This window comes from Lemur catta, chromosome 9 (assembly GCF_020740605.2).
Source record: "Lemur catta isolate mLemCat1 chromosome 9, mLemCat1.pri, whole genome shotgun sequence".
Classification (NCBI taxonomy): Eukaryota; Metazoa; Chordata; class Mammalia; order Primates; family Lemuridae; genus Lemur; species Lemur catta.
This window is the reverse complement of record NC_059136.1, coordinates 23,571,566-23,596,474: the sequence shown is the minus strand read 5'-3', so window position 1 is coordinate 23,596,474 and position 24,909 is coordinate 23,571,566. Positions and strand designations below refer to the sequence as shown.

General features: G+C 52.5%; 2 protein-coding genes and 1 long non-coding RNA gene across 8 annotated transcripts; 1 reads left to right on the top strand and 2 right to left on the bottom strand.

Moving 5' to 3' along the window:
• Window positions 1–661: 661 nt before the first annotated feature.
• PYCR3 (pyrroline-5-carboxylate reductase 3) lies at window positions 662–5,665 on the bottom strand. The gene is made up of 6 exons (XM_045561318.1): window positions 5,541–5,665; window positions 3,954–4,018; window positions 3,301–3,480; window positions 2,840–3,052; window positions 2,444–2,536; window positions 662–2,291 (listed from the first exon to the last, which is right to left on the bottom strand). The coding sequence occupies exons 1-6, from the start codon at window positions 5,629–5,631 to the stop codon at window positions 2,109–2,111; spliced, it is 825 nt and encodes a 274-aa protein (XP_045417274.1). The 5' UTR covers window positions 5,632–5,665; the 3' UTR covers window positions 662–2,108.
• Window positions 5,666–9,110: 3,445 nt separating this feature from the next.
• Window positions 9,111–14,160, bottom strand: GFUS (GDP-L-fucose synthase). Of its 6 annotated transcripts, XM_045561312.1 has the most exons (11): window positions 14,056–14,160; window positions 13,144–13,300; window positions 12,714–12,828; window positions 11,444–11,572; window positions 11,277–11,350; window positions 10,947–11,080; window positions 10,759–10,823; window positions 10,318–10,384; window positions 10,083–10,162; window positions 9,764–9,863; window positions 9,111–9,474 (listed from the first exon to the last, which is right to left on the bottom strand). In XM_045561312.1, exons 2-11 carry the CDS (start codon window positions 13,287–13,289, stop codon window positions 9,419–9,421), a joined length of 966 nt encoding a protein of 321 aa, XP_045417268.1. In that variant the 5' UTR covers window positions 13,290–13,300; window positions 14,056–14,160; the 3' UTR covers window positions 9,111–9,418. The 6 variants fall into 6 exon arrangements, with proteins under 6 accessions (XP_045417268.1, XP_045417272.1, XP_045417271.1 ...); XM_045561316.1 differs by lacking the exon at window positions 14,056–14,160 and having other exon boundaries at window positions 13,140–13,294; XM_045561315.1 differs by lacking the exon at window positions 14,056–14,160 and having other exon boundaries at window positions 12,714–12,865; window positions 13,144–13,294.
• Window positions 14,161–14,234: 74 nt separating this feature from the next.
• On the top strand, window positions 14,235–15,532 carry LOC123644902. Its single transcript, XR_006737301.1, has 3 exons — window positions 14,235–14,620; window positions 14,751–14,880; window positions 15,237–15,532. It is a non-coding gene; the product is annotated as an uncharacterized LOC123644902 (long non-coding RNA).
• Window positions 15,533–24,909: the final 9,377 nt, after the last annotated feature.

The window sequence follows — 24,909 nt, the reverse complement described above, 5'->3', positions numbered from 1 at the left end:
AGTACCATGAGCACACACATCAGTTTCTATCTTGAAAAACAAGTCCTGGCTGGCAGTATAAGGCAGAGGCCTGGCTGACCCACAGTCATGACCCTGCCCTCACCCCCAAAAAACTGCACCTCTTGAATGAATGTGTCCTTGCCACAAGCCATCACCTGCTGGGCCTGGGGCTCCACCAAAGCTCCTCACTCAGGGAATGGCCTGCTCGAGGGCAGGAATGGACGATGTATGTGTCTTCTGCCTCCCAAGCTGAGCCCACCCTGGCCCCTAGGAAGACAGGTGTTGGCTCAAATTCAGCAGTGATTTCTCCTTCCAGATGGGCTCCATCAGTGTGAAGGCAGGTGGCTCTTGGCAGGGCTGCCCAAGGAGTTCCCTCACAGAGCAGCCTGCACCAGACCCTGGGCTCCCAAACCCACTCAGGCTTGGCACACAGGCCCCTGGAGGCCTGGTCAGGGTGCAGGGGAAGCTGGCAATTCTGTAACCTCACAAAGCTCTCAGGCGATGGTGACCTGCAGCCAAGGTGGGAAATCTCTGCCATCCAAACCATTTGCACCACCACCGGCTGACATCTGTCTCTGAGCCCAAAGTCCTGTGTCAGCTAAGATGGGGTTTTGGGCTCTTGGTTTCATCAACCTCCAATGGATACGAGCTCACTCAGTGCTCCAAGACAGTGCATTTATTCCCATTGCACAGATGAGGGAGTCAGGTGTGAGGCTGACTCAGGATGACTCTTCTGACAAGTGGCAGAGCCAGACTCAGATGAAGCAGTTGCTGGCTGAGAGCCAGAGTCTCCTGGGACTGGAGGCTCAGAGATGGGGGCTGACCCTTGCTAGGCTGGGGGGATGGCAATAGCTGCACATCTGTGGAGGAGTAAGTGGGGTGGGAAGAGGGCTACAGAGGCAGCTGGGTGTGAGGGATAGAAATGCTGTTCCTGTTGCATAGGTTCTGTCAGCCCAGTTTCACAGATGGGGATTAATGTGTCCGAAGTCACCCAGCTGGTAGATGGCACAGCGTCCTCCTAACCTCAAGGCCCAGTCTCATGAGGCCCAGGTGTGTCTTGAGGGTGGGGATAGAGCGGAGATGGGTTGCTGGGCCCTCCCCACCCAAAAGCCCCAGAACCCAGGCTGCCAGTCTCATAGCCTTGCTTCTCCCCGGGTCCTGGCTTTCCTGATCTGCTGGCCCCTTAAGGGACAGGCTAAGGAGCCAACTCCTACAGTCTGAGGGCAGCATGGTCGGGCCAGGCCACAGGAACCTCCTGGACTCCTGAGCCAGTGGAGCGTCGTTAGGCCCAGCCCCACCAGGCCACTTGCCAGGAGTGTAGGGTCTGGGAGAGAGAGGGAGCCTCGGCTCAGGTAAACAAGTGGTCTACGTTCTGGCTGGCCAGAGCCCACCCTCCCAGACCTCAAGCACCCTCCTACCTATTGCCCAGCCGGTGCCACCCCTGTACTGCTGCAGGCCCAGCCCCACGCAGCTCTGCTGTGGGGGCACCAGGGATGAGGCTCCTCTTCCTCCTTGGTGAGAGAAAAGCACACAACCCCTCTCTTCTCAGGGGCTGGCAAGGTGGGGCTCTAGCTCCCCACAGGTGGCCCTGTCTAGCACCAGGCCAAGGCCTCTGGCTTCCCTGAGGGGGAGGGAGTCCCTTGTACATACTCCATATGTCCTGTGCTCCCCAGAGCTGAGACGAGGGAGTTCGCTTGGCTGCAGCTGCTGAGCCATCGGGAAATCCAAGGGCCAGGGCTCCAGACCAGGTATCTGGGCTGGCTCTTCTTTAACCAGCAGCTCCACTCATGGCCTTAACCAACTGCCTGGCCATGTGGGCACTTGACCAAGAGGCCATCTCTAGGGACCCTCAGAACCAATGCTGCCATCATGGTGGCTCACTAGGGCAGGTGCCTTCTGCCCATGGGGAAGGGAAGGCTACTGTGCTGGTAGGAGGCCAGCCAGCCCAAACCTCTCAAGTCCCATTGCCTTATATTTCCCTCTGGGGTGAGGGGCAGCATGAAACACACAGGAGGAAGAGAGGACCACGTCCTCGGGCGAAGGGATGGGGGTACTGGGGGCAGCACAGGTGGGCAAGGAGGCGGGCAGCCTTCATCCAGAGCCTGGGCCTACTTTCTGCCGAGCTCCTTGGCCCGGCAGGTGGCGGCCTCCACAGCACTCATGGTGGCCGCTCGAAGCCCGCCCTGCTCCAGGGCGTGAAGACCATAGATGGTGGTGCCACCCGGTGTGCATACATCTGTCCGCAGCTGGGCAGGGTGCTGCCCCTGTTGCAGCAGCATCTTGCCTGTCCCCTGGGGAGAGCGCGAGAGGCTGACGACTCAGGGGGAGGAGAGCAGCTCCCACACTGTGGCCTGCCTCCTCTCGGCCCTGTTGCTTCCTTGCCCACTGGAGGTGGTGCAGGCCTGGATTTTCCAGACATTCCCCCAGGGCCACCCTCACTCACCAGCAGGGTCTGGGCAGCAATGCGGTGGGCCAGGCCACTGGGCATGCCCATCTTGATGGCGCCTTCGGCCAGGGCCTCAGAGAACGTGCACACCTACAGGAGCAGTTTTGGGAAGAGTGTCAAAGCCAACACTCCCCCAGACTGGAAAAGGCTCAGAGCACCGCCCACAGATTCCAGGGCCAAGGCCTGAGCCCAGGGGTCTGTAATGGGGCTGCTATCAAAGGACCACCAAGGCAATGAAGTTCCAGGGTAGAACAGAGCTCAAGAACTCACAGTCAGCCCAGAGACCAAGCACCCAAGGCCCCAGGGCTATACCCTGAGGGCAGAGGCCATCACAGGGCCTTGAGAGGGCCTCTCTTTGCCAAGGGCTGGGGGGGTGGGGAGGACAACACTCACGAAGGCCACTCCGCTGCCACTGAGGCCAGTGTGGATATCTATGTAGGCCTCAGGCACCTCCTCACACTGCCCACAGGCCTCCAGCAGGTTCTGCAGGAGCTTGGTCTCGCTGTTCCCGGCATGGCGGCCCCGAGCCATCACTATGGCCCCCTCCTGGACCACGCAAGGCAGGCTGGGTGAGACCCGCAGCACCTGTGCGTTGGTGGGGAGCAGCTGGCCGGAGAAAGGTCAGAATCAGGGAACCTGTGGAATTGGGTCCTGCTGGGCAGGCCCAGAGCAGGAGCCTCCAGGCAGATATACCTCAGCTAACTGCAGACTCTGGCTCCCAGCCACAGCACCAGGAGTGAACCCTAACCCTGGCCACTTAACCCAGGTAGGCCACCTACTACCTCTGCATGCTGGCTGGGAGGCTGTCTGCCACCTAAGTCTGGCCAGCAGAGCTTACCCCAAGGGCCACTCACCTCTTCCAGGACACTCAGAGAGACCCCAGCAGCCAAAGACACCAAGATGTGCTTAGCAGTGACCACAGGGGCCACCTCTGCCAGGACAGCTGGCAAGACATGGGGCTTGGTGGCAAAGATGATGAGTGAGCAGCTCTGCAGCACTTCCTGGTTGGAATGGGTGGTCTGGCAACCCAGAGCCTGCACAGAAGACAATGGAACCAGGACCTAGGTGGCTGCATGAATGGGGCATCCCCCCCACCACAGCCCTTCCTGCTGAAGGCCACCCTGTGTTTCCATGGGTCCAGGGGCCTCTTATGGCCAAGTGTCTACACCCTCACCCCCCCACTCCCCCATGTCAGCACCTCTCCAAGGCCTCTATCCCCAGAGAATGCCCACGACCACTACCCCAGCACACACATGTAAACACGCCCCCCCCCCCCACACACACACATACACTTTTTCCCTGGCCCTCCATAACCCTGACTTCCCCACTGGCCTCTGACCTCCCCTTCTGCAGCCTAGCCCAGCCCAACCAGTCTCCAAACTTCAGCTAAATAGGACACACTCCCCTAGCCCTGATAAGTTTCTGAGCAGGACAGGAGCCAAGAAGAGCTACCCCAGGCTCCTGAGGGGAAGCCCCACCCTGGAAAGAGCCGGGGCCCTCTGCTCACCCGGAAGTGGCAGAGGCCCCTGTCTGTTGGTGCACTGGCCAGCACGTGCTGAGCTTCCACTTTTCCTGGAAAAGCAAAGGCAAAGGGGTTGATGAGGAGGTCTGGCAGAAGGAGAGGGAGGAGCTCTCCTGGCCTCTCAGGCTCAGCCAAGCCTGGCCCATCCCTGGCCCCCTGCCAACCTGAGACTCTGCAAGAACAAAAAGCAGGGATGCTCCATCCACCTGGGACCAAGCAATCAGACCCACCAATTCTAGGGGGAAGTCACTGCCACCTGCTTGCCGCTGGGATGGAGGCCAGAAGCTTGCCTCATCCAGTGGGGACACAGATCCCAGGGAAGGGAAGACTGCCTGGAGCAGCACCCCAGGGGGAACACCAGGCCTGGGGAGGCATGGTGGGAACAAAGGCAGCTGATTGGCCACAAAAGGCTCAATGGGGGCCCAGCTTCCTCCAGAGCGGGCAAGTCTGTGTTGAAACATCCAAGTGGATGCCCACTTGATAGAAATCATCTGCTTTCGTGGAGTACAGGGGTGGGGAGACTGGGTTAGAGTTCTGTATAGTCGAACAGGAAGACAGACGTGTACATCACAACCTGAACACAGCCAGTTAATGACAGGGACAGCCACACACACCAGTACTGGGCTAAACACTTGATGTATATATCTCATTTAATGTGTACAGCCCTGGGAGGCAGATGACACTGCCAGGTTTTAGAGGTAAAACTCCTGAGACTTGCAGTAACCATCTTCTGATTATTACTTTTCTGGACTTTGAAGTACAGCTGAACACACAGCCATAAGTCACCTAGCTCTCTCTACTCACAATCCACACATAAAGGTTTCTATTAATACATACTGTGGAGCAGCATTAGGGTTGCACCAACATCCCCTGCTGTATACTAGTGGTTCTCAACCAGGGATGATTTTGCCTCCCCCCAGCCCCCATCCAGGGGACATTTGTCAACGGTGATATTTTGGCTGTCACACCATGGGGGTGCTACTGGCATCTAGTGAGGAGAGGCCAGGGATGCTAAACATCCTACAACACAAAGGACAAATTATCTGGCCCCAACTATCCATAAACCCAAGGTTTCTGGTAGAGTAACCCTGCTGCTCATTATCATAAGTCGCGCTGGCGCACAAATAGGAAAAAAAAAAAAAAAAAATCAGAGGCTCAGCTTGACCAAAGCCAGGAGGCCAGAAAGTTGGCCATAGCTGGTGGCACCGAGCCAGCACTGCTCAAGAGATTATCATTTCAGCCACCCGCGCCCGTAGCTACTTTCTAGTAACCACATTCTAAAGGTAAGAAACAGGTGTTCCCGGCTGTGCCCAGGGGAGCTGAGTCCCGAGGCGCAGGGCCCATGCTCCACCTGTCCCCCTTTTGGTGGAGGAACCACCAGCTCGCCCTCTGACACCCGTGCTGCCCTCGCGTCCCGCTCTGGGGCGCTCGGGGAGCCCCGCCAGCACCCGCACGGGTCCGATGCGCCCGCTCCCTCCCCAACAGGTGAGCTCCCCGCATGGGGCGCCTTCCAAGCTAGGCCGCGGGCCAGATGTTAGCGGAGCCCACTGGCCTGGTCCCGCGCTGCCGCACCTGCTCGGATGAGGCCCTGCGCGATTGCCTCCGCCATGCGGCCCGCGCCCACGAAGCCCACACGCAACGGGGTCGGCCCCGCCGCCGCCATCTTGCCGTCCCGACCACAGCCCAACCACAGACCGCGCCCCCTAGGCCCCGCCAATAAAAAAACCGCCGCCTTGCCTCTTTTCTTGTTGATTGGCTGCCAGGATCGCACACTCCGCCCCTAGCTCTTCCTGTCCTCACTCTACTGGCTCGCAAGGCAGTGGTTCCCACTCCCTCGTTGCTCATTGGCCCGACAAAGCTATACCGCCCATTGGCTGAGAGAAGACGAGGGGCGGGAAGCGGGCGTCTTGATTTTCCCAAGAGGAAGGTTTGGGGGTACTGGGGTAGTCCGCAGCTACCCACCTGACCCGGCTCCCGGACGTGGCGCACCCTGGCGGGACGCCGCAGCCCGCCCGCCGGGTGGTCGTTGGGCACCTGAGCCGCCCTTAGGGAGCGTCGGCCCCGACTCCAGAGGGCCGGCAGGGGTTCCGCGCGCAGGCGGACTCGGACCGGAGGACCCTACCTAGCCGGCCGCGGTCTGCTGCGCCCGGGTGTGATCCTGCGGTGCCCCCTTCCCGAGGCCGCGGCTCCCGTGGAGGCCTGGCTCTCTTGTGAGTCTTGGGCCATCTCAGAGACTGACGGCGACTGTGACAGAGCGCGGGGGAGCCTGTAATTTCTAATTGACAGGGGAAAAATACAGCGTGAAGATCAAAGAATGCAGGTTTTTTACTCTTCACCCAGTCTGTATTTTAAATCTGCTTTGTTATTGTCTTCTAAATCTTTTGGCATTTTCTAAGTTCTTCAAACAATGAAATACCCTCCTCGTTCGTTCAGCCGGTATTTGTTGCGCACCCGCAGCGTCTGGGCCCTGCTCTGGGCCGGGGAAAGATACACAGCAGTGCAGGGCGAGGCCGTGCCCCTACCCTGCGACCTGCTCATCGGCTGTGGAGACAGACAGGACACTCAGAGAGTGGTCATGCTTCTGAAGTGGATGGCGGGGAAGGGCGTCCAGGAGGCTGCTTCGGCCAATGTGGCCAGGCAACGTGGGTGGTGGATGTGGGGGCCAACAGTGCTGGCCCCCACCACTGCAGGTTGCTCAACTCTGCCTTCCTTTCCCTGTGTAAAATGGGGAGGGCGCGAGTTTCTAGTTCACATGGTTGTTGTGACAATTGAAAGACTTAATGGAAAACACATGGAGTGGCAGACGCCAGCTGCTTAGTATAATAGTATGCTCTCAGGCAGGGACCAGGCAGGTAACAGCCCTGGGCAGAGAACCAGCCTGTGCTTTTGAGAGGTGGGAAGGTTGCGTGGGGGTTGGGAGTGGAGGAGGCGATGCGGAAAGGCCAGCTGGCCATGTCAGGAGGGTGAAGGACAGAGACACCATGGATTGTCCTGCAAGGAGCCCAGATCCCTGAAGGGAGGCTGCTGGATGGGACTGTGGCTGTCCCATGAGATGCGGACAGGTTGGTAGTGGTGGTGAAAAGCAGGTGGATTTGGGAAATATTTATGGAGGTTGAGGGGTAGAATGTGCTGGAAGGCTGAGGTAAAGTGAGAAATCAGGGACACTCTGGGGTTTCCCTGACACACAGGAAGAGGATGACAGGGAGGAATGGGTTTGGTTTTGTAGGGGTAAGGATGCGGACAGGGGCAGGCTCAGGGCTGCCCTTCTGGCTGTGGGCAGTGTGTTTCAGCGGCAGGGTCTGATGCTCTGCACCAGTGTTCAGTGTTGTAGCTATTTCTCCTGCAGCTCTCTTTGCACATAGACTCCCTAGAGTGGGTGCAGGGTCCTTGCTCTCCCAGGGCCCCAGGGACAGTGATGGCTAAGGACCAACGCTGTGACAGGGGCCTGTAGCATCTAGCTCCTTGTCATCACAAATAAAGACAAAACCCAGTTGCCTTGGGTGGACTGAAACAATGTAAATGAGTTGCCAGCTGACTGCCCAGAGCCATCACTGCTAGGAGAAAGCCTAGGGGCCCAATGCCCAGGTGGCCCCTGGCTGTGGGTAGCACAGCTTCCCTGTCCCATGTCAGGCCAGGCCTCTGAGCATTGGCTGGGAGCCTTCAGTGACACCCCTAACCACTACGTGTGTCCTGCCAACTGTGTCTTAGGTGCCTCTCTGCTCTCATGAGGTGGTGGGCTCCCTTCTCTCCCTCCTTCACCTGGCTGATTCAAGCTCCAACTAAGATGCCACCCCCTTCAGGAGGCCTTCCCTGAACCCCCACACATGCAGAGACTTCATCTACAAAGGGATGATGCCAGGGGAACACACTGCAAAGGAGCTAACCCACATCCTGGAGCTACAAGTCCTTTGGGGTTGGTGGGGATGGGGAGTGGGGCTCCCAGGAGTTTCCAGACAAACAGGCAATCATGACAGGGCAGGGTGGATGCTCAGTGAGGGGCTGAAGGGTACATCCAGGGAAGTCTTTTCAGAGTAAGCGCCACCTCAGCTGAGACCTAAAAGGTGGCGAGGCCTTGACCCAAGGGGCAGCCTCCAGGGGGGTCTGAAGGATGAACACTTTGGCTTGCCAGAGAGACACATATGCAATGAGAGGTCAGCTGGGTGCAGGGACATGTGGCAGACACAGGTCTGAACTTGGTGCCTGGCACAGGGAAGACATGCCAATATTGCCTGATAAACATGGGAAGAAATGAACGTGGCAGGTACAATCTGCAGTCAGAAGAAGGTACCTTCTGGGTGAAGATGGCAAAGGGCACCCAGGAGGGAGGGTACCCTGAGAAGAGGTGGCCCCAAGGTTGAGCCCGGAGCCAGGGCACGTGCCTGGGTCCGGGGGGCTCCTTCTGCCAGGTGCTGAGGAAGACAGTAAGTTAGCAGGGGCTCTGTAGCCAGGCACTCCTGGTCTCTACCCCAGCACTACCAGAACAGGCGGGGGCACCTGTCAGTCAATCTTTCTGGACGTTGCTGTCTCCCTGCTGAGAATGGGGTGGCCAATGATGTCACCTCCCTGGTGGCTGGAGCTGGCCTGGCTAGCAGACCCTCCTGTATACCACCTGTCACTCTCCACAGGACAAGGTCAGGCTGAGCTCACACCCAGGTTGCTGCCTGAGAGTGGGGGAGATGAGGAGCTGGGGTTGGCCCAGCTCTGCTAGAGCCCCAAGGAAGCCTGAGCCACTCACCCCTCAGCCTCCCCTTGAACCCATTCTGTTTGCCCCACTCAGTCTGTCCAAACCCAGGCCAGCCTCTTTCCCTGAAGTCCTTGGGGCCAAGGCAGGGAAGCTGGAGGAGCTCAGGTTATCCAGGCCTGCATGGCTGCAGCAGGGGGACTGGGACTGTGGGAGGGGAGCCCTGCCCCACATGTCCTCATCCAGCTGACAGCCCATGTCCATCTCACTGTGGCTGCCTGCTGCTTCCTGACCACACACACCTTCTTGCTCTCCAGCCTCCGCCAATATCCAACCCAGGCACAGTTGGCCACCCTGGCCCAGCAGCTCTCGGCTGCACAGCAAGCAAGGGGACAGTGGGCCCTGGGGCTGGCCAGGCTGAGGGGCAGTGCCTGGGCACAGAGCACAGCTTGGCACAGAGCTGCTGAGGCCAGGCCTGTGAAAATGTACTTTATTAGCTCCATGGGAGTGGGAGAGCAGGATCAGAGTGGACACACTCAGGACCAGGAACCAGTGTGGGGAGCAAAGTACTGGGCCTGCCCCAGCCTTGGTTTCCCTGAGACAGATAGGAATGAGCCCCGCTGGACAGCTGCCTAGAGCCACAGGGCGAGGTGGAACATGGGCCCAGGTTGCCAGGCAGTACCCTTAGCTCCTGGCTGGGTCTGGGGGTGGCAGCCACTGGGCTCTCTCCAGCGGAGCCCCCACAGGTACCTGCTCCCACCACTTGGCTTCACTTCCGGGCCTGCTCGTAGTTGTCAGTGAACCAAGCACAGGTCTCCTTCACAGCTGCAGAGGAGGGCCAGGGCCACAATGACCCTCTTGGGAGGAGGTGGGAGGGTGGGGGCCAGGGACACAGGGAAGTCACCCCCTCTGAGCTTCAGTGTTGTGCCTCCCAGGCAGCACAGGCTCTGATGGGGAGGCCTGGAGACCAAATCCGTGGGGCATCCCATCCCTACCCCACCCCCTACAGGAAACACAGGTAGGAGAGGACAGTGGGGAGCCAAAGCCACTAAGGAGGGGCCAAGGCAGGCCAGGAGAACTAGGTGTGACTGCTGCGGGAGGGACAGGAGCTCACCCTGCTTGAATGGCGTGAACCTGAAGTCAGGCAGGTAGGCCCGCAGCTTTCTGTTACTGGCTGTCTTCTTAAACTGCCCGTCTGACTTGGTTGTATCAAACTAGGCACCTTGGTCAAGGCCACAGCACAAGGAGCACCTGCACCCCCAACCCCAGCCAGCCCTGAACCTGTCTTTCCCCAAGGGGGCCTGGGGGAGAGGACAGCAGACCCATCTCCTGCTGCCAGGTGTTCCCACACAGGAGGCTCCCACACAGAGGGGTCCTCTGAGCACACCCATTGTGCCCTCACCTAAACCCCCATCACTGGAACCAGAGGATACGGTGACTTCCCCGTGGAAGTCCATGGCCTCCACCACAGCCTCGGCCGCCTCCTGGATGGAAACCTCATCCTCCTCACCCACTGTGGGGAATGAAGGGCCCACAGCCAGGTCAGGCCTCCTCCAGGGCTGCCACCCAATCCCCCATGAGTATTTCTGCTGCCACCCCTCAGCCAGCCTCCCAGGACAGACATAGGTCCTTCCCACAGTGGAGGAAGGGGAGCTGGGGGCTGCCCACCTGACAGGATGATGGGGTCCACCTCACTGTACTCCCGCAGGACCCAGATAAAGAGCTGGGCCAGGTCCTGGAGGTCAGACAGTGAGGGTCAGAGACCACAAGGTGTGGCCAAATGGGGCCACAGGTCACTTCTCCCAGATGCCCCTGCTGGGGAATCTACACTGCTGTCCCTGCTCAGGGGGACACAGCCAGGACTCAGCCTGCAGACAGGGTCGCTCCTTCGGGCAGTCCTTCCTCAGAGCCGTACTCAGTGACTCCTGTTGGGCAGGAACCCACAGGAACACTGCGGGGACCAGAGATCACTACTCTAGGGTCTCTGTCCAGACCTTCACCTGTTCCTGGGCTCCTGCTGCCACCGCCTCCCCCAAAGCCCAGCAGGCACAGGCCCAGGGCTCATGGGGCAGACTTTCTGGGACGAGAGCTGTGCCCTCCTATACAAACCAGCGAGTATATGAACTGCCTCCTCGGCTTGCCTGTGCCCCACACCGTCAGGGCTGAGCCACTACCTGCAGGTGCAGGGGAAGGGCAGGTGTCAGAAGGCTCGGGGCCACTTCCTCCCCAGCTGAGCCCCAGGGATCCCATTAGTGGGTGATCTGGGCTGGATGTGTGCTGGGTGGCCAGGCACTCACTCTTGGCCAGGTGCACCTTGTGGATGAGGCCGGGCAGCACGTGGCCATCCTCGATGTTGAAGTTATCATGAGGCCCGAAGACGTTGGTGGGGATGACAGCAGTGAAGGTGCAGCCATGCTGCTGGAAGTAGGCCCTGCAGAGACACAGTGTCTCCTCCCTCATCCTGGGACCATCAACCACACTCCTCCCCACCGCTGGCCTCTTAGAGATGGAAAAACAAAAGGCTGCAAGATCCCACGCTCATTCCCCAGCCGGCCCCACCCACCCCGCAGAGCTTGAGCCCTCTTCCCCACTCCAGGCTAGGCCTTGGTAAGATGTGCGAGGAGGACCTGTTCTGTACGTCAATCATCCTCTTGGCGTAGGAGTACCCAAAATTGCTGTTGTGGGGCGGCCCGTTGTGGATCTGGGGAGCAGGAGAGGCACCAAGGCTGCCACTTCATGGCCCCGCCCACACAGCTTCCCAGCCCCGCCCCCTGTTCAGGCCCTGCCCCCTCACCATAGTTTCATCAATAGGGTAGGTGGTCTTGTCAGGGAAGATACAGGTGGACAGGCAGGACACCACCTTTCGGGCGCCCACCTCGAAGGCCGAGTGCAGGACGTTGTCGTTGATGTGCACGTTCTTTCTCTGCAGGGGTGTGGAGGGGAGATCAGGCCCTCCAGGCAGGACTCCAGCCCTGACCTGCTGCTCCAGGTAAGGAACCAGAAGTGGGGATACATCCTGGTCCCTCAGATAGTACCCGAGCCTGCTTGTCCTAACTGCTGCTGGGACAAGGCAGAGCATCCAGCTGCCCTTACAGAAACCACTGCCTCCCCCTGCCAAGGCTGTAGGAGGGTCCAGCCCTGCCTTCCTGGAGGAGAGAACCACACGCCCCAGCTCAGGGCAGGGCCTACCCAGTGGCTGCCCAGGGCACAGTAGGTAGTGGAGCATAGGGAAAGGGCCCAGAGGGTAGGGGCTCCTATATGGGGAGAAGCGCCCCCCACTACTCCATCCTAGAGAAGCTCACACCTGGTTCAACTGCCTAGTAGCAGTGAAGCCATGGCCTGCCCTATCCCTGCACAAGGCCCACTGCCCCTTCTATAAATTGGACATGAGATGGCTAGGGCGTTTGGACTTGGGAGAGGGGAGAGGTGGTGGCCAGGGAGTCTGATGGGAAGGCTGAGACAGACAGAGGGAAGGCTCTGGGGTGACAGGGCTCCCGGGCAGAATCTGGTCTGATCCTCTGCTGACCCCAGGGCCTGGTACAGGCCAGCCAGGGCAAGGCGCTGCCCCTCAGAAACAGGCGGGGCCAACCCTTAGGGGCATAGCTAGCAGGGACAAGGCCCTCACACCATGTCGCCCCAGGGCACACGCCACAGACACACATGCCCAGTTCATACCCCTGCACTCCAGAGTCTGTGGGGGACCTGGCTCAGGGGAGCTGGACCAGCACAGTCCCGGGAATGGAGGCTCTGGAGGTGCAGAGGGCTCAGGGGGCAGGAACCCACCCAAGTCGCACTGCAAACGCTGGCATCTTTCAGCTCCCAGCAATGTGGGTCAGCTCCAGGGCGTAATGACCCCAGGCCCACCTGCATGCTCCTCTGCCCACAGGACCAAGTGTAGGCAACTGGGGGCCCCTCAGGGGCTGCCGCACCAGGCTGTGCCCAGCCCTGATCCTTAGGGACTTTCTGGGGTGGGAACATGAACGTGTAAAAGTGGGAAGCCCACCAGGAAGTCTCCAGAACCTGGGTCCCTGGCTCCCAGCACTCGCCACCCAACCCCAACTTACCCAGAAGTCCAGATTGTATTTGATATTCCGGAAAAGGCCCCCCACCATTGCAGCAAGATGGATGACATGCGTGGGTCGGACCTTCTGAAACAGGGCTTGGGTCTGTGCTGCATCCCTGGGGGAAGCCAGGCTGTCAGGAGCCACTTGGAGGCCTGAGGGAACCAGCACCCTAGGATGGGGCCATGGTAGGAAGGGCAGCCAAAAGGGAAAGTGGCCAAGTCCAGTGCCAGCTGTGTGAGAATGTGGGCTTCCAGGAAGGGATGGGAGGTGTTTGCCTAGCAGCACAGCTGAGCACACCCAGGCCAGGTCAGCCACCTGGCAGGGAGGGCCCAGACATGTGGCTACTGCCAGCTCAGGGACAGGCCCAGCCTGGAGCTGTTTATTCTGAAGTGGGCATGGGGAGAAGTGCTCTGGGGATGGACTCACTCACGTAAGATCGGCGTCCTTGGAGGAAACAAACACCCAGTCTTCTCCAGGCAGGCCTGCCCCATCTGCTACCACCTTCTGGATGGCTCTGCCCACCAGCCCAGAGCCCCCTGTCACTAGGATCCGCATGGACCCCTGGGGCTCACCCATGTTGGCTGCACCTGTGGTGCCAAATGGTGTGAGGCTGAGGCCATGATGCTCCCATCCTGTGAAGCCCCATTTTCCTGGGGCAACTAGCACAGGGTGAGACCCCCCCCAAGGAGGGGACCCGGTCCACTGGCCCAGACAGACCCAGCTGAGTCACCTCCTCCTCCCAGCCCTATTCCCCAGGAAGCCCTCTCCCTAGAGCTCCACAGGGGCCTTGAGGCTACCACTCAGCCCAGAGCAGCTGGTCCGAAACCACAACCACCACTGGGCTCATAAAAAGTACATTCTACTTTCTTCTGGCTGACAAGAGGGGAGGCAGTGAACCCTAGAGCTGGGGACTCCTGGCGCAGATGTTTAGGAATGCTCCCAGCCAAAGCCCATATACTAGGGACAGGCCGCCTGATTTCCTCCTGCGCAGATCGCACCACTGGCTCAGAACCAGAGGGACCCTGCGCGCCGCCACCTTCCAAGGTCCTATCTTGGGAGCCAGAAATCTGCTCGGGCTCCGCCAGGACCGCTCTGTCTCCACTGCAAGGCCCCAAGTCCAGTTCCTACGGGAGGGCGCCCTGCCTACACATCCCGCGGCTCCCAACCAGGCGGGCAGCCCGCGGGGAGACCCCCGGAGGCTAGGCCCCAGTCCACGGCCCAGGCCCCGCCCACGAACCCCTGATCCCGGACGCCCACAGAGTTCCCTGGCTCTCGTGGAGCACCGGATTGCCACGCAGCGCCCCCCGGGGGGGGTTCCTCGGTGTCTAGTGCCACATCTCACCTGTGCCGTGCCCCACCTGCCCCGGGCCCTGACAGCTACTTCTGGTGCCCGGTGAGTCTCCGGCCCCACGTCGCGCCAGGTAGAGGGGGGTGGGGCGGACCGGGGCGGGGCCCTCCAGAGGCACGCCGGGAAATGGTGTCCTCGAGGTGCGCCGGCGCTTCCCGGGAGCTTCTGGGAAATGGGGTCCGCGGCTGCGCATTCGCCTGAGAAATGGAGTCTCCCGCCAGGCAAGGCTGGAGGCCGCTCCGTGGCCAGGAAAGCTGTAGCCCGGCCGGGGGCTGGGAACGGTGGGGGGTGGGAGAAGAGGGGACGAGGGACAGCGTACCACTGGCAGCCCCCGGCGTCCTGCGGCCCAGGCATTCTCAGGCGGCTTTTGTCCCACGGGGAGGAGCTACGACTCTCGCCTCCGGAGCTACCCTTTAGCGAATGGAAGGAGGGAGACCGACCCAAGACGCCGGTGGGGAGTCCTGGGAGAGGCGGCTTTGGGGCCTGGCCACAGGAGCAGCGTTCCCAGTAAGGGGCCCATTCGCCCAGGCCACCGCCGCGAGGCTACGGTCGGCAAGAGGTGAGGACGTTGACGTCAGAAAGACTCCCTTCCAGGCTCAGCTCCCTCTGGGTGCCCCTCTCAACACAAATTTTCCCAAATTTTTGCCCCTAAATGCACATGATGTCATTCCCTACTTTCATTAATTCAGGCCACGTTTAGGGGCACCTAGACTGCAAATGTATACAACCACCCTGATGAGGTCGCTGAAGCTGCTGAGGCTCAGACGTGAAATCACTCTGTCGCGTCACACGACCAGGGAGCTGCCTCTGCCCGCCTTGGTACTGGGTCTTGGTGCTGGGTCAGTGGGTGGCCGTGGCAAGCCACTGTCTGCGTCTCTCAGGGCCCCTGCTCCACCTTCTCAGCCTTTCGCACTGATCCTTTGCTATTCATGTCTCATGAACTGTACCTGCTCCTACCCTCTCTCCTGTGAGGGGGGCCCCTGCGGTCTCCCCACAGCCGGGTGAGCACCCCTCTGGACAACTGCCTACTCCAGAGCGTTGTCCTAACTCGGGAGGCCGGTGACAGCCTTGCCCCTAACGCTTGTGCGTCTCAGGCAAAAGAGTTCCCACAAGGCTCGCATACCTTCTATCTAAATACAAGTATTTTTATTGCAATTCCCTTTTGTACTTTGCAGATACTGCATTTTTTATACAAATTGAATGTGGCTTCCCTGCATGGAGCAAGTTCATCAACAACACTTCCAAAAGCATGGGCTCACTTCGTGTCTCTGTATCACCTTTTGGTGGTTCTCACAACACGTCAAACTTTTTCATTATTATATCTATTATAGTAATCGGTGATCAGTGATCTTTGATGCCCTCCCCTGTCTCTCTCCCTCTTGCCCCCTTCCACTCCGCCATACCTTGCCTTATGCATCTCTTCCATTTGGCTGTTCTGAGTTGTATCATTCTAATAAACCAGTAAATGTAATTGAAATGCCTTCCTGAGTTCTGTGAGCCATTCTAGCAAATTATTGAACTCGAGGAAGAGGTTGTGGGAACCCTTCCTCTATAGCTGATCTGTCAGGAGTATGGGAGGCCCAGACTTGTGACTGGCATTGGAAATGAGGGCAGTCTTGTGGGACTGAGCCCTTAACCTGTTGGGTCTTCACTGACTCTGGGTAGTTAGTGTCAGAATTGAACTACATTGTTGGACACTCAGTTGGTGTCCACAAAGAATTGGTTGGCATGCAGGAAAAATCCCCACATATTTGGTGTCAGAAGTGTTGTGAGTAGAGGAACAGTTTTCTCAGACAGCAATACTACCCAAAGCAATCTAAAAATTCAATACAATTCCTGTCAAAATTCCAGTGGCCTTTTTTGCACAAATGGAAAAGCCAATCCTGAAATTCATATGGAATTGTAGAATAGATAAAACAATCTTGAAAAAGAAGAACACAGTAGGAAGACTCACTTTTCTTGGATTTCCAAACATACTACAAAGCTACAGTAACCAAAATAGGTGGTACTGGCCAAAGAATAGACATATAGAAAAATGAAATAGAACTGAGAGTCCAGAAATAAACCCATATATCTATGGTAAGTTGATTTTCAACAAGGGTGCCAAGACCATTCAAGGGGGAAAGAATAATATTTTCAACAAATGGTGCTAGAACAACTACATAGCCAACCACATGCAAAAAAAAAATGAAGTTGGACCCCTTCCTCATCATATACCAAAAATAACTAAAAATGGATCAAAGATCTAAATTGTTCTGTGAAAGGACTTTATATGCAGAGGCCCCAAATGCCAAAGGAACAGAGAAACCAAAGAATGAAGCAGCCAAATCCAGTTTGTCAATAAAGGGTCACTTAGTAGAGGGAACTTACAGACAGAAGCATGGTTTGGGGCAGCTGCAAGATAGGTAGATCTATGTACCACAACCTTCCAGACCCAGGGCATATATCTTGGGGGGGGGGGAGAGTCTACATGCTACATGCTCTGGAAGGAATGTGCAGGTGGCTGAGAGAATGCATCACAGCCTGTGATTTCTGCACAATATCAAGAGTTGTTTTGGAGAAAAGGCAAAACTTACAGGGAATAGGTGTTTCTATATAAAGAATAATACATCAAGTAGACATCTTAGAAGCATTGCCAGACTTGGGGTTAGCATCTGAAATAGAGTCATTCTTGTTCCCACATAAATGCAAGAACTAAAACTTTAAAACTCTTAGAAGAAAACAGGGATAAATCTTCATGACCTTGGCAGTGGTTTGGCAATGGTTTCTAAGGTGTGACATCAAAAACAAGCAACAATGACAAAAAAATAGATGAATTGAACTTTATAAAAACTAAAATGTTTTGTGCATCAAAAGGCACTATGAAGAAAGTGCAAATGGCCATTGCCGTGGCTCATGCCTGTAATCCTAACACTTTGGGAGGCCAAGGCAGGAGTATGACTGGAGATCAGAAGTTCAAGACCAACCTAGGCAACATAGTGAGGTCCCATCTCAACAAAAAACAATACAAATTATCCAGGTGTGGTGGTGTGTATCCAATAGTCCCTCCTACTCGCTTGAGCCCAGGCATTCAAGGGTGCAAGGGTTCAGAGAGCTATTATTGCACCACTGCACTTCAGCCTGAGTGACAAAGTGAGACCCTGTCTCTGAAAAAAAAAAAAAAAAGTAAAGACAACCCACATAATGGGGTAAGATATTTGCAAATCATTTAGATGATAAGCATCTAGTATCCAGAACATATAAAGAACTTTTACAAATCAACAACAAAAGACAAACAGCCCAGTTGAAAATTGGGGCCAGGTGCTGTGGCTCACACCTATAATCCTAGCACTTTGGGAGGCTGAGGAGGGAGGATTGCTTGAGGCCAGGAGTTTGAGACCATCCTGAGCAACATAGCGAGATCCTGTCTCTATAAAGACAATAAGAAAATCAGCTGGCTAGGGTAGTGAGAACCTGTAATCCCAGCTACTTGGGAGGCTGAGGCAGGAGGATCACTTGAGCCCAGGAGTTTGAGGCTGCAGTGAGTTATGGTGACACCACTGCATATCAGCCTGGGTGACAGAGTGAGACCCTATCTCAAAATAAATAAATAAATAAATAAATAAATAAATAAATAAGGCAAACAACTTGAATAGATATTTCTCCAAAGAAGATATATAAATGGCTGGGCTTGGTGGCTCACGCCTGTAATCCTAGCACTCTGGGAGGCCGAGGCGGGAGGATCGCTCGAGGTCAGGAGTTTGAGACCAGTCTGAGCAAGAGTGAGACTCCCGTCTCTACTAAAAAATAGAAAGAAATTAACTGGACAACTAAAAATATATAGAAAAAGTTAGCTGGGCATGGTGGCACATGCCTGTAGTCCCAGCTACTTGGGAGGCTGAGGCAGTAGGATTGCTTGAGCCCAAGAGTTTGAGGTTGCTGTGAGCTAGGCTGATGCCATGGCACTCTAGACTGGGCAACAGAGTGAGACTCTCTCAGAAAAAAAAAAAAAGATATATAAATGGCCAAAAAGCACATGAAAAGATGCTTAACATCATTAATCATTCGGGAAACGCAAATATAACTACAATGAGATACCACTTAATACCCACTAGGATGGCTATAATAATAAGAAAAAGGAAAATAAGTTTGGGGAAAATATGAGTAGGAATGCTCATATATTACCGATGGGAATGTAAAATGATGCAGCTGCTGTAGAAAACATTTTGGTGATTCCTCAAAAATTTAAACATAGCATTATCACATGTTTCAGCAATTCCACTCCTGGGTATATACTCCAAAGAAAGGAAACATATGTCCATACAGAAACTTGTACACGAATGTTTCTAGCAGCATTATTCAGAATAGCCTGAAAATGGAAACAACCCAAATGTTTGTCAATGGATAAATGGATAAACAAAATGTGGTAGATCCATACAAGGGAATATTATTCACCAATTAAAAGGAATGAAAAACTGGCACATGCTACCACATTGATAAACCTTGAAAACATTAAACTCAGTGAGAAAAGCCAGACACAAAAGGTCACAGATGATTCCATTTATATGAAATATCCAGAATAGGTAAACCTATAGAGACAGAAAGTAGGTTAGTGGTTGGCAGGGGCTGGGGATGGAATGCAGGAATAGAGTGACAGGTTTTTGTTTGTTTGTTTGAGACAGAGTCTTGGTCTGTTGCCTGGGCTGGAGTGCCGTGGCATCAGCCTAGCTCACAGCAACCTCAAACTCCTGGGCTCAAGCAATCCTACTGCCTCAGCCTCCCGAGTAGCTGGGACTATAGGCATGCACCACCATGCCCGGCTAAGACATAAACATAATGAGTGTATAGAAGGTAAATAGTGATATGGATATTAGGAAAAGAGAATCAAATGGAAATTCTAGAACATGAAAAAGTACATTATCTGCAACAAAAAGTTTATTGCATGGTAGCATATTCAACATTTCAGAAGAAAAGATTAGGGAACCACAGACAGGGTCATATGATTTACCCAAATTGAAACAGAGAGGAAAAAGACTGAAGTAATAAACAGTGTCCCAGTGATGCCTGTGGCAGTATCAGGCACTCGCCCAAGTCGGGCAAGGCTCTGGGTGGTGGATCCTGCCTGGGGCAAATCAGCCTTCAACGCCCTCCTGCCCTTGCCTGGCATGTGGGCTGCCTAGTGATTGTGAGTGTTTAGTGAACAGGTTTTTGCTGAGCATGAGGGAAGCTCAGAGGGGCGGATGAGTATAATGGCCTCTGACTCAGGGCCTGACAGTGAGCAGCAGTCACAGGTGGAATCCCATGCGTTTCACACTTGCCATGGGCCAGGAAGGCTTCCTGGAGGAAGTGCCAGCTGCAATGACATCAGAATCATATGTGGGAGTTGGCCAGGTGGAAGGGGAGGGAGGGAACAGCATGTGTCACAGCCCAGAGTCAGGAGGGGAGCAAGATGCTGGTGGAACTGCATGTGGCTGATGGCGCAAACTCAAGGCCTGCCACCACCGTGTTCCAGCTGATGCATTAGGTAAGTTCCTTACCTTCCCTGTCCCTCAGTTTCCTCATTTGTAAAATGGAGATAATGCTAGAAGTCACCTGATAGGGTCATTGTGGCAGGCTGGGGTCCCTTGTGGGGGAAGGGGACTCCAGGACTGAGCTGAATAGCTGTTTATTGGGGTGTGGCTTGGACTTGTGGAGGGGAAGACAGACAGTAGGAGTGGGGCTGTGATTTGCCCAAGGACAGTGTTCACTGGCCCCTGCAGGGAGCTCTGCAACAGAAATGATCCTTTAGGGCTGTCCTCAGTTGGACCAAGATGGCCAGGACTTGGATTGTGGGCCATGTGGGGAGGGGTGTGACCTTGGCAAGTTGCAGCTGGGGAAACACTGGAAAGAATGATGGCTGAATACAGCTGGCTGCACCCTCATCAACTGGGACACTGAGCCTGTCACTGGGGGGGATCTGTCTGGGCCTTGAGTCATGGTGTTCACCACAGCTACTGGGGTCCACCTGGGCCAGGCACTGTGCTGGACACTCACTGAGACAGGGTCTCCGATCCCATGGAGCTTCTGTCTTACTGGTGGAGACAGTCAATACCAAGCAAACAAGTGAATTCAAAGTATTAAGTGCCAAGATCTACATGTTGGCTGTGGTTACAATTGAAGTGGCAGTTGTCAGGTATACAAGGCGGGAGATGTTTACCTGTGACAACCTACTCAAATGATGTTCCCAGCTCTTTGGGCCTGGGGAAGAAGAGGCAGGAGGATCTGCAAGCCTTGCAGGGAAGAGGGCCAAGTCCTCCTCACCTCAAGAGCTGGGCCCTGTGGGAAGGTGGCCATAGGGTTGCAGCAGCCGAAGTCTCTGGCCCTGGATTAAAAGTGGAGTCTTTCACTGTGGGCTTTCACACACCCCCCAGGAGGAGAACCACGTTACAGGACTTCCACATGGACTCTGCCCTAAAATTCCCAGAGAAGGGCCTGGGCTGATCCCTTGGCCACAGCCCTCCTCCAATTTTGTTCTTCCTTGTGTACTTTGGGGCCAGCCCTGGGCTGTCCCTGTTATTGCAGGCACAATTCAAAACTCTGCAGTTGGTTCTGAGAAAGCAGATGAATTTATTAGCTGGGAAAGATCTAAGTAGCTTTACACTTTAGGTGATGGCTAATTCTTTCCTTTTAACAAAATTTTAAAAGAACCTAATCAAGAGGTCAACAGATAGATCATTAAGAAGTACACTTGATAATTAAATTGCTATGTGATTTTTTTTTGCATATGACTCAGAAGCTAAAAAAATTGAGTGTCATTGTTATAAGAAAATTCCTTCCAATCCCATCTATTAATTCATGTAAACAAGTTTTCTCAGTGCTAGCAGAAAAATGGGGGAAAAAACCAAAATAGGATTATAATTATTTTGAACTCTGACTCATCCTAGCAATAGGTACTATTCATCAAGAATAAATAAACCATATTTGGAAAAGCAGCCTCATACATTTCATTATAAGATGAAAATTTTGATTTTTATGTTTCATAACATAAAATCTATAATTTCATTAAAATTTCCAGTATATTTATATTGCTTTGTATACTAGCAACAATTGTGATTGTAATCCAGAAAGAAGTGTCACTTTTTTTTGTTTTAATATTTAGAAGCTTATGATTACAGGGAATAAGTAAAAAATGAAACTTTATATACATTTTATTGCTGAGTATGACAGTGTGAGCAATTCAAGATTTCTTTTTATTTTGAGTCTCACTCTGTTGCCCGGGCTAGAATGCCGTGGCGTCAGCCTAGCTCACAGCACCCTCAAACTCCTGGGCTCAAGCAATCCTTCTGCCTCAGCCTCTTGAGTAGCTGGGACTACATGCATGTGCCACCATGCCCGGCTAATTTTTTCTATATATATTTTTAGCTGTCCAGATCATTTCTTTCTATTTTTAGTAGAAACGGGGTCTCACTCTTGCTCAGGCTGGTCTCGAACTCCTGACCGCGAGTGATCCTCCCGCCTTGGCCTCCCAGAGTGCTAGGATTACAGGCATGAGCCACCGCGCCTGGCCGCAATTCAAGATTTTCAAGCATAGAAAATAGATTACTTTAGGACAAAATTCTGTGGAGAAAGTGAAAATAGAAATATGAATTCAAAGAGGGGTTAATTTTAAAAAAATTTTTGAAATGTTAAAAGACTTAGTCATATTTTTAAAGAGATGACATATATTGAGTCACTATGGCATTTAGATTACACTGGATACATTTTATTTTCATTTATTTATTTTTTTTTTGAAGGCAAATTCTTTATTTGTTCATTTATATTTGTCTTGAGGCAAAATCAATTTCATGGGGGGTATACACCTCAGAGGAGTGGGATTTATGAGGGTGCCTTGGTGGGGAAGGGCAAATAACACATATTACATGAATCTCATGTCTTGTGCATTGTGTAATAAATATATTTAAAAATCTGAATATGCAATAAATATGTAATAAATCATATATCAAAAATTCAGTATAAAACTGAGAAACATTAAAATGAAGTTATTAAAATCTAATGTAAGGATGGGGAGTGTGAAGATGTTATCAAGCACTTTTAGCAAAGAAGGACACTTGGAACTGGAAGCCATTTTTCTAACACAAGGGCAGAGAACTGTCTCAGAAATGCCTTCAGGGCAAAGGGCCTCAAGATCAAAGAGGGGCACGGCCCATAAACCTAGAATGAGTGATAAACAGCCTACCTTGTGGGAAACCAAGCCAGAAGTAGGCCTTCAGGTTTCTGGCTGCCCTGAAACTGAAGTTCTACTCCAACCTAACAAGCTTGTGGCAGTAATTTAGTACAGTACAAAGATCTTCTCATAATTTTTGGAGAAATTTGGGACACAAAGTTAGAGATGATGATAAGCATTGTAGAGAAAGGTGATCAAGGTGGATATGTTTATGTGTGGATTTTAAAGAAATGCATAGGCTGGGCATGGTGGCTCACGCCTGTAATCCCAGCACTCTGTGAGGCCGAGGCGGGAGGATCCTCGCTTGAGGTCAGGAGTTCTATACCAGCCTGAGCAAGAGTGAGACGCCATCTCTAGTAAAAATAGAAAAAAGTTAGCTGGGCATGGTGGCACACGCCTTTAGTCCCAGCTACTTGGGAGGCTGAGGCTTGAGCTCAGGAGTTTGAGGTTGCTGATGCCACAGCACTCTAACCCAGGCAACAAAGGGATACTCTGTCTCAAGAAAAAAAATAAATGCATACTTGGGCAATTCAGTCATTTGTTAAATAATAGTGTTAGCAATAGCAAAGTGTCGGGTCCCATTATATGCATTTATATGTGCATTCTTTCTTTAAATTCTTATAGTAATTCTTTTATCTCCATTTTGAAATGGAAGAAACCAAGGTGTAACCAGGGTTACATTGGTAATAAGTATGGGAGCCTGGTTTCTATTTTTCTTCTGTCATTTTAAAATTTATTTTTATTTAATTTTTTTATTTCAGAATATTATAGGGTTATAAAAATTTTCGTTACATAAATTGCTTTTTACAGTTTGAGTCAAAGTTATTGTACCCATTAGGTGTGAATTTACCCATTCCCTCTTCCACCCTCACCTGTTTGATTTCCAATGAATGTTATTTCCATATGTGTACAGAAGTGTTGATCAATTAGTTCCAATTTAATGGTGAATACATGTGGTGTTTGTTTTTCCATTCTTGTGATACTTCACTTAGAATAATGGTCTCCAGTTCCATCTAGGCTAATCGAAGAGGTATTATTCACCATTTGTTTTATGTCTGAGTAGTATTCCATGATATCCATATAACACATTTTATTAATCCACTCATGTATTGATGGGCACTTGGTTTGTTTCCACATCTTTGGAATTGTGAATTGTGGTGCTATAAACATTTGGGTGCAGGTGTCTTTCTTATAAAATGTCTTTTTTTCCTTTGGGTAAATACCCAGGAGTGGGATTCCTGGATCAAATGGTAGTTCTACTTTTAGCTCTTTGAAGTATCTCCATATTGCTTTCCATGGAGGTTGTACTAGTTTGCAGTCCCACCTGGAGTGTATGAGTGTTCCTATCTCTCCTCCACATAAGCATTTGTTAAATGGCTTTTTGATAAAAGCCATTCTCACTGGAGTTAGGTGATATCTCATTGTGGTTTTGATTTGCATTTCCCTGATTATTACAGATGTTGAGCATTTTTTCATATGTTTTTTGGCCATTAGTCTAGCTTCTTTTTAAAAGTTTCTTGCTGAATTGCCTGAGTTCTTTGTAGATTCTGGTTATCAGCCCTTTATCAAATGTATAGCATGCAAATATTTTCTCTCCTTCTGTAGGTTGTTTTTTTGCTCTAGTGATTGTTTCCTTGGCTGTGCAGAAGCTTTTTAATTTGATTCGGTCCCATTTATTTATCTTTGTTATTGCTGTGATTGCTTTGGAGGTCTTCATAAATTCTTTGCCTAGGCCAATGTCTATAAGAGTTTTTCCAACATTTTCTTCTAGAATTTGCTTCTAGTTTCATGCCCTAGGTTTAAGTCTGTTATCCATCATGGATTAATTTTTGCAAGTGGTGAGAGGTGCAGATCCTGTTTCAGTCTTCTACATGTGGCTACCCAATTTTTGCAGACCCATTTATTGAATAGGGATTCTTTTCCCTAGTGTATGTTTTTATCTGTTTTGTCAAAGCTCAGATGGCAATATGATGATGGTTTTATATCTGGGTTTTCTGTTCTGATACATTGGTCTATGTCTCTGTTCTTGTGCCAGTACCACGTTGCTTTGGTTACTATAGGCTTCTAGTATAGCTTGAAGTCTGGTAAATTGATGCCTCTTGATTTGTTCTTTTTGCTTAAGGTTGCTTTAGCTATATGGGGTCTTCTCTGGTTCCATATAAAACATAGAATTATTTTTTCCAGATCTGCGAGACATGATGTGGGTATTTTAATGGGAATTGCATTGACTCTATAAATTGCTCTGGGTAGTATAGATATTTTAAGAATGTTGATTCTGTAGATCCATGAGCATGATATATTTTTTCCATTTGTTTACATCCTCTGTGATATCCTTCTGCAGTGCTTTGTAGTTATCACCATAGAGGTTTTTCATCACCTTGGTTAAATATATTCCTAGATATTTTATTTTCTTTTTTGCTATTGTGAAATGTATTGAGTCTTTGATTTGATTCTCAGCTTGACTGTTGTTGGAGTATAGGAATGCTACCAATTTGTATACATTGATTTTGTACCCTGAGACCTTGCTGAATTTATTTATCAATTCCAGGAGTCTGTTGGCAGAATCTTTGGGGTTCTCTAGATATAAAATCATATCATCAGCAAAGAGTGTTAGTTTGACCTCTTCTTTCCTCATTTGGATACCCTTGATTTCCTTTTCTTGCCTG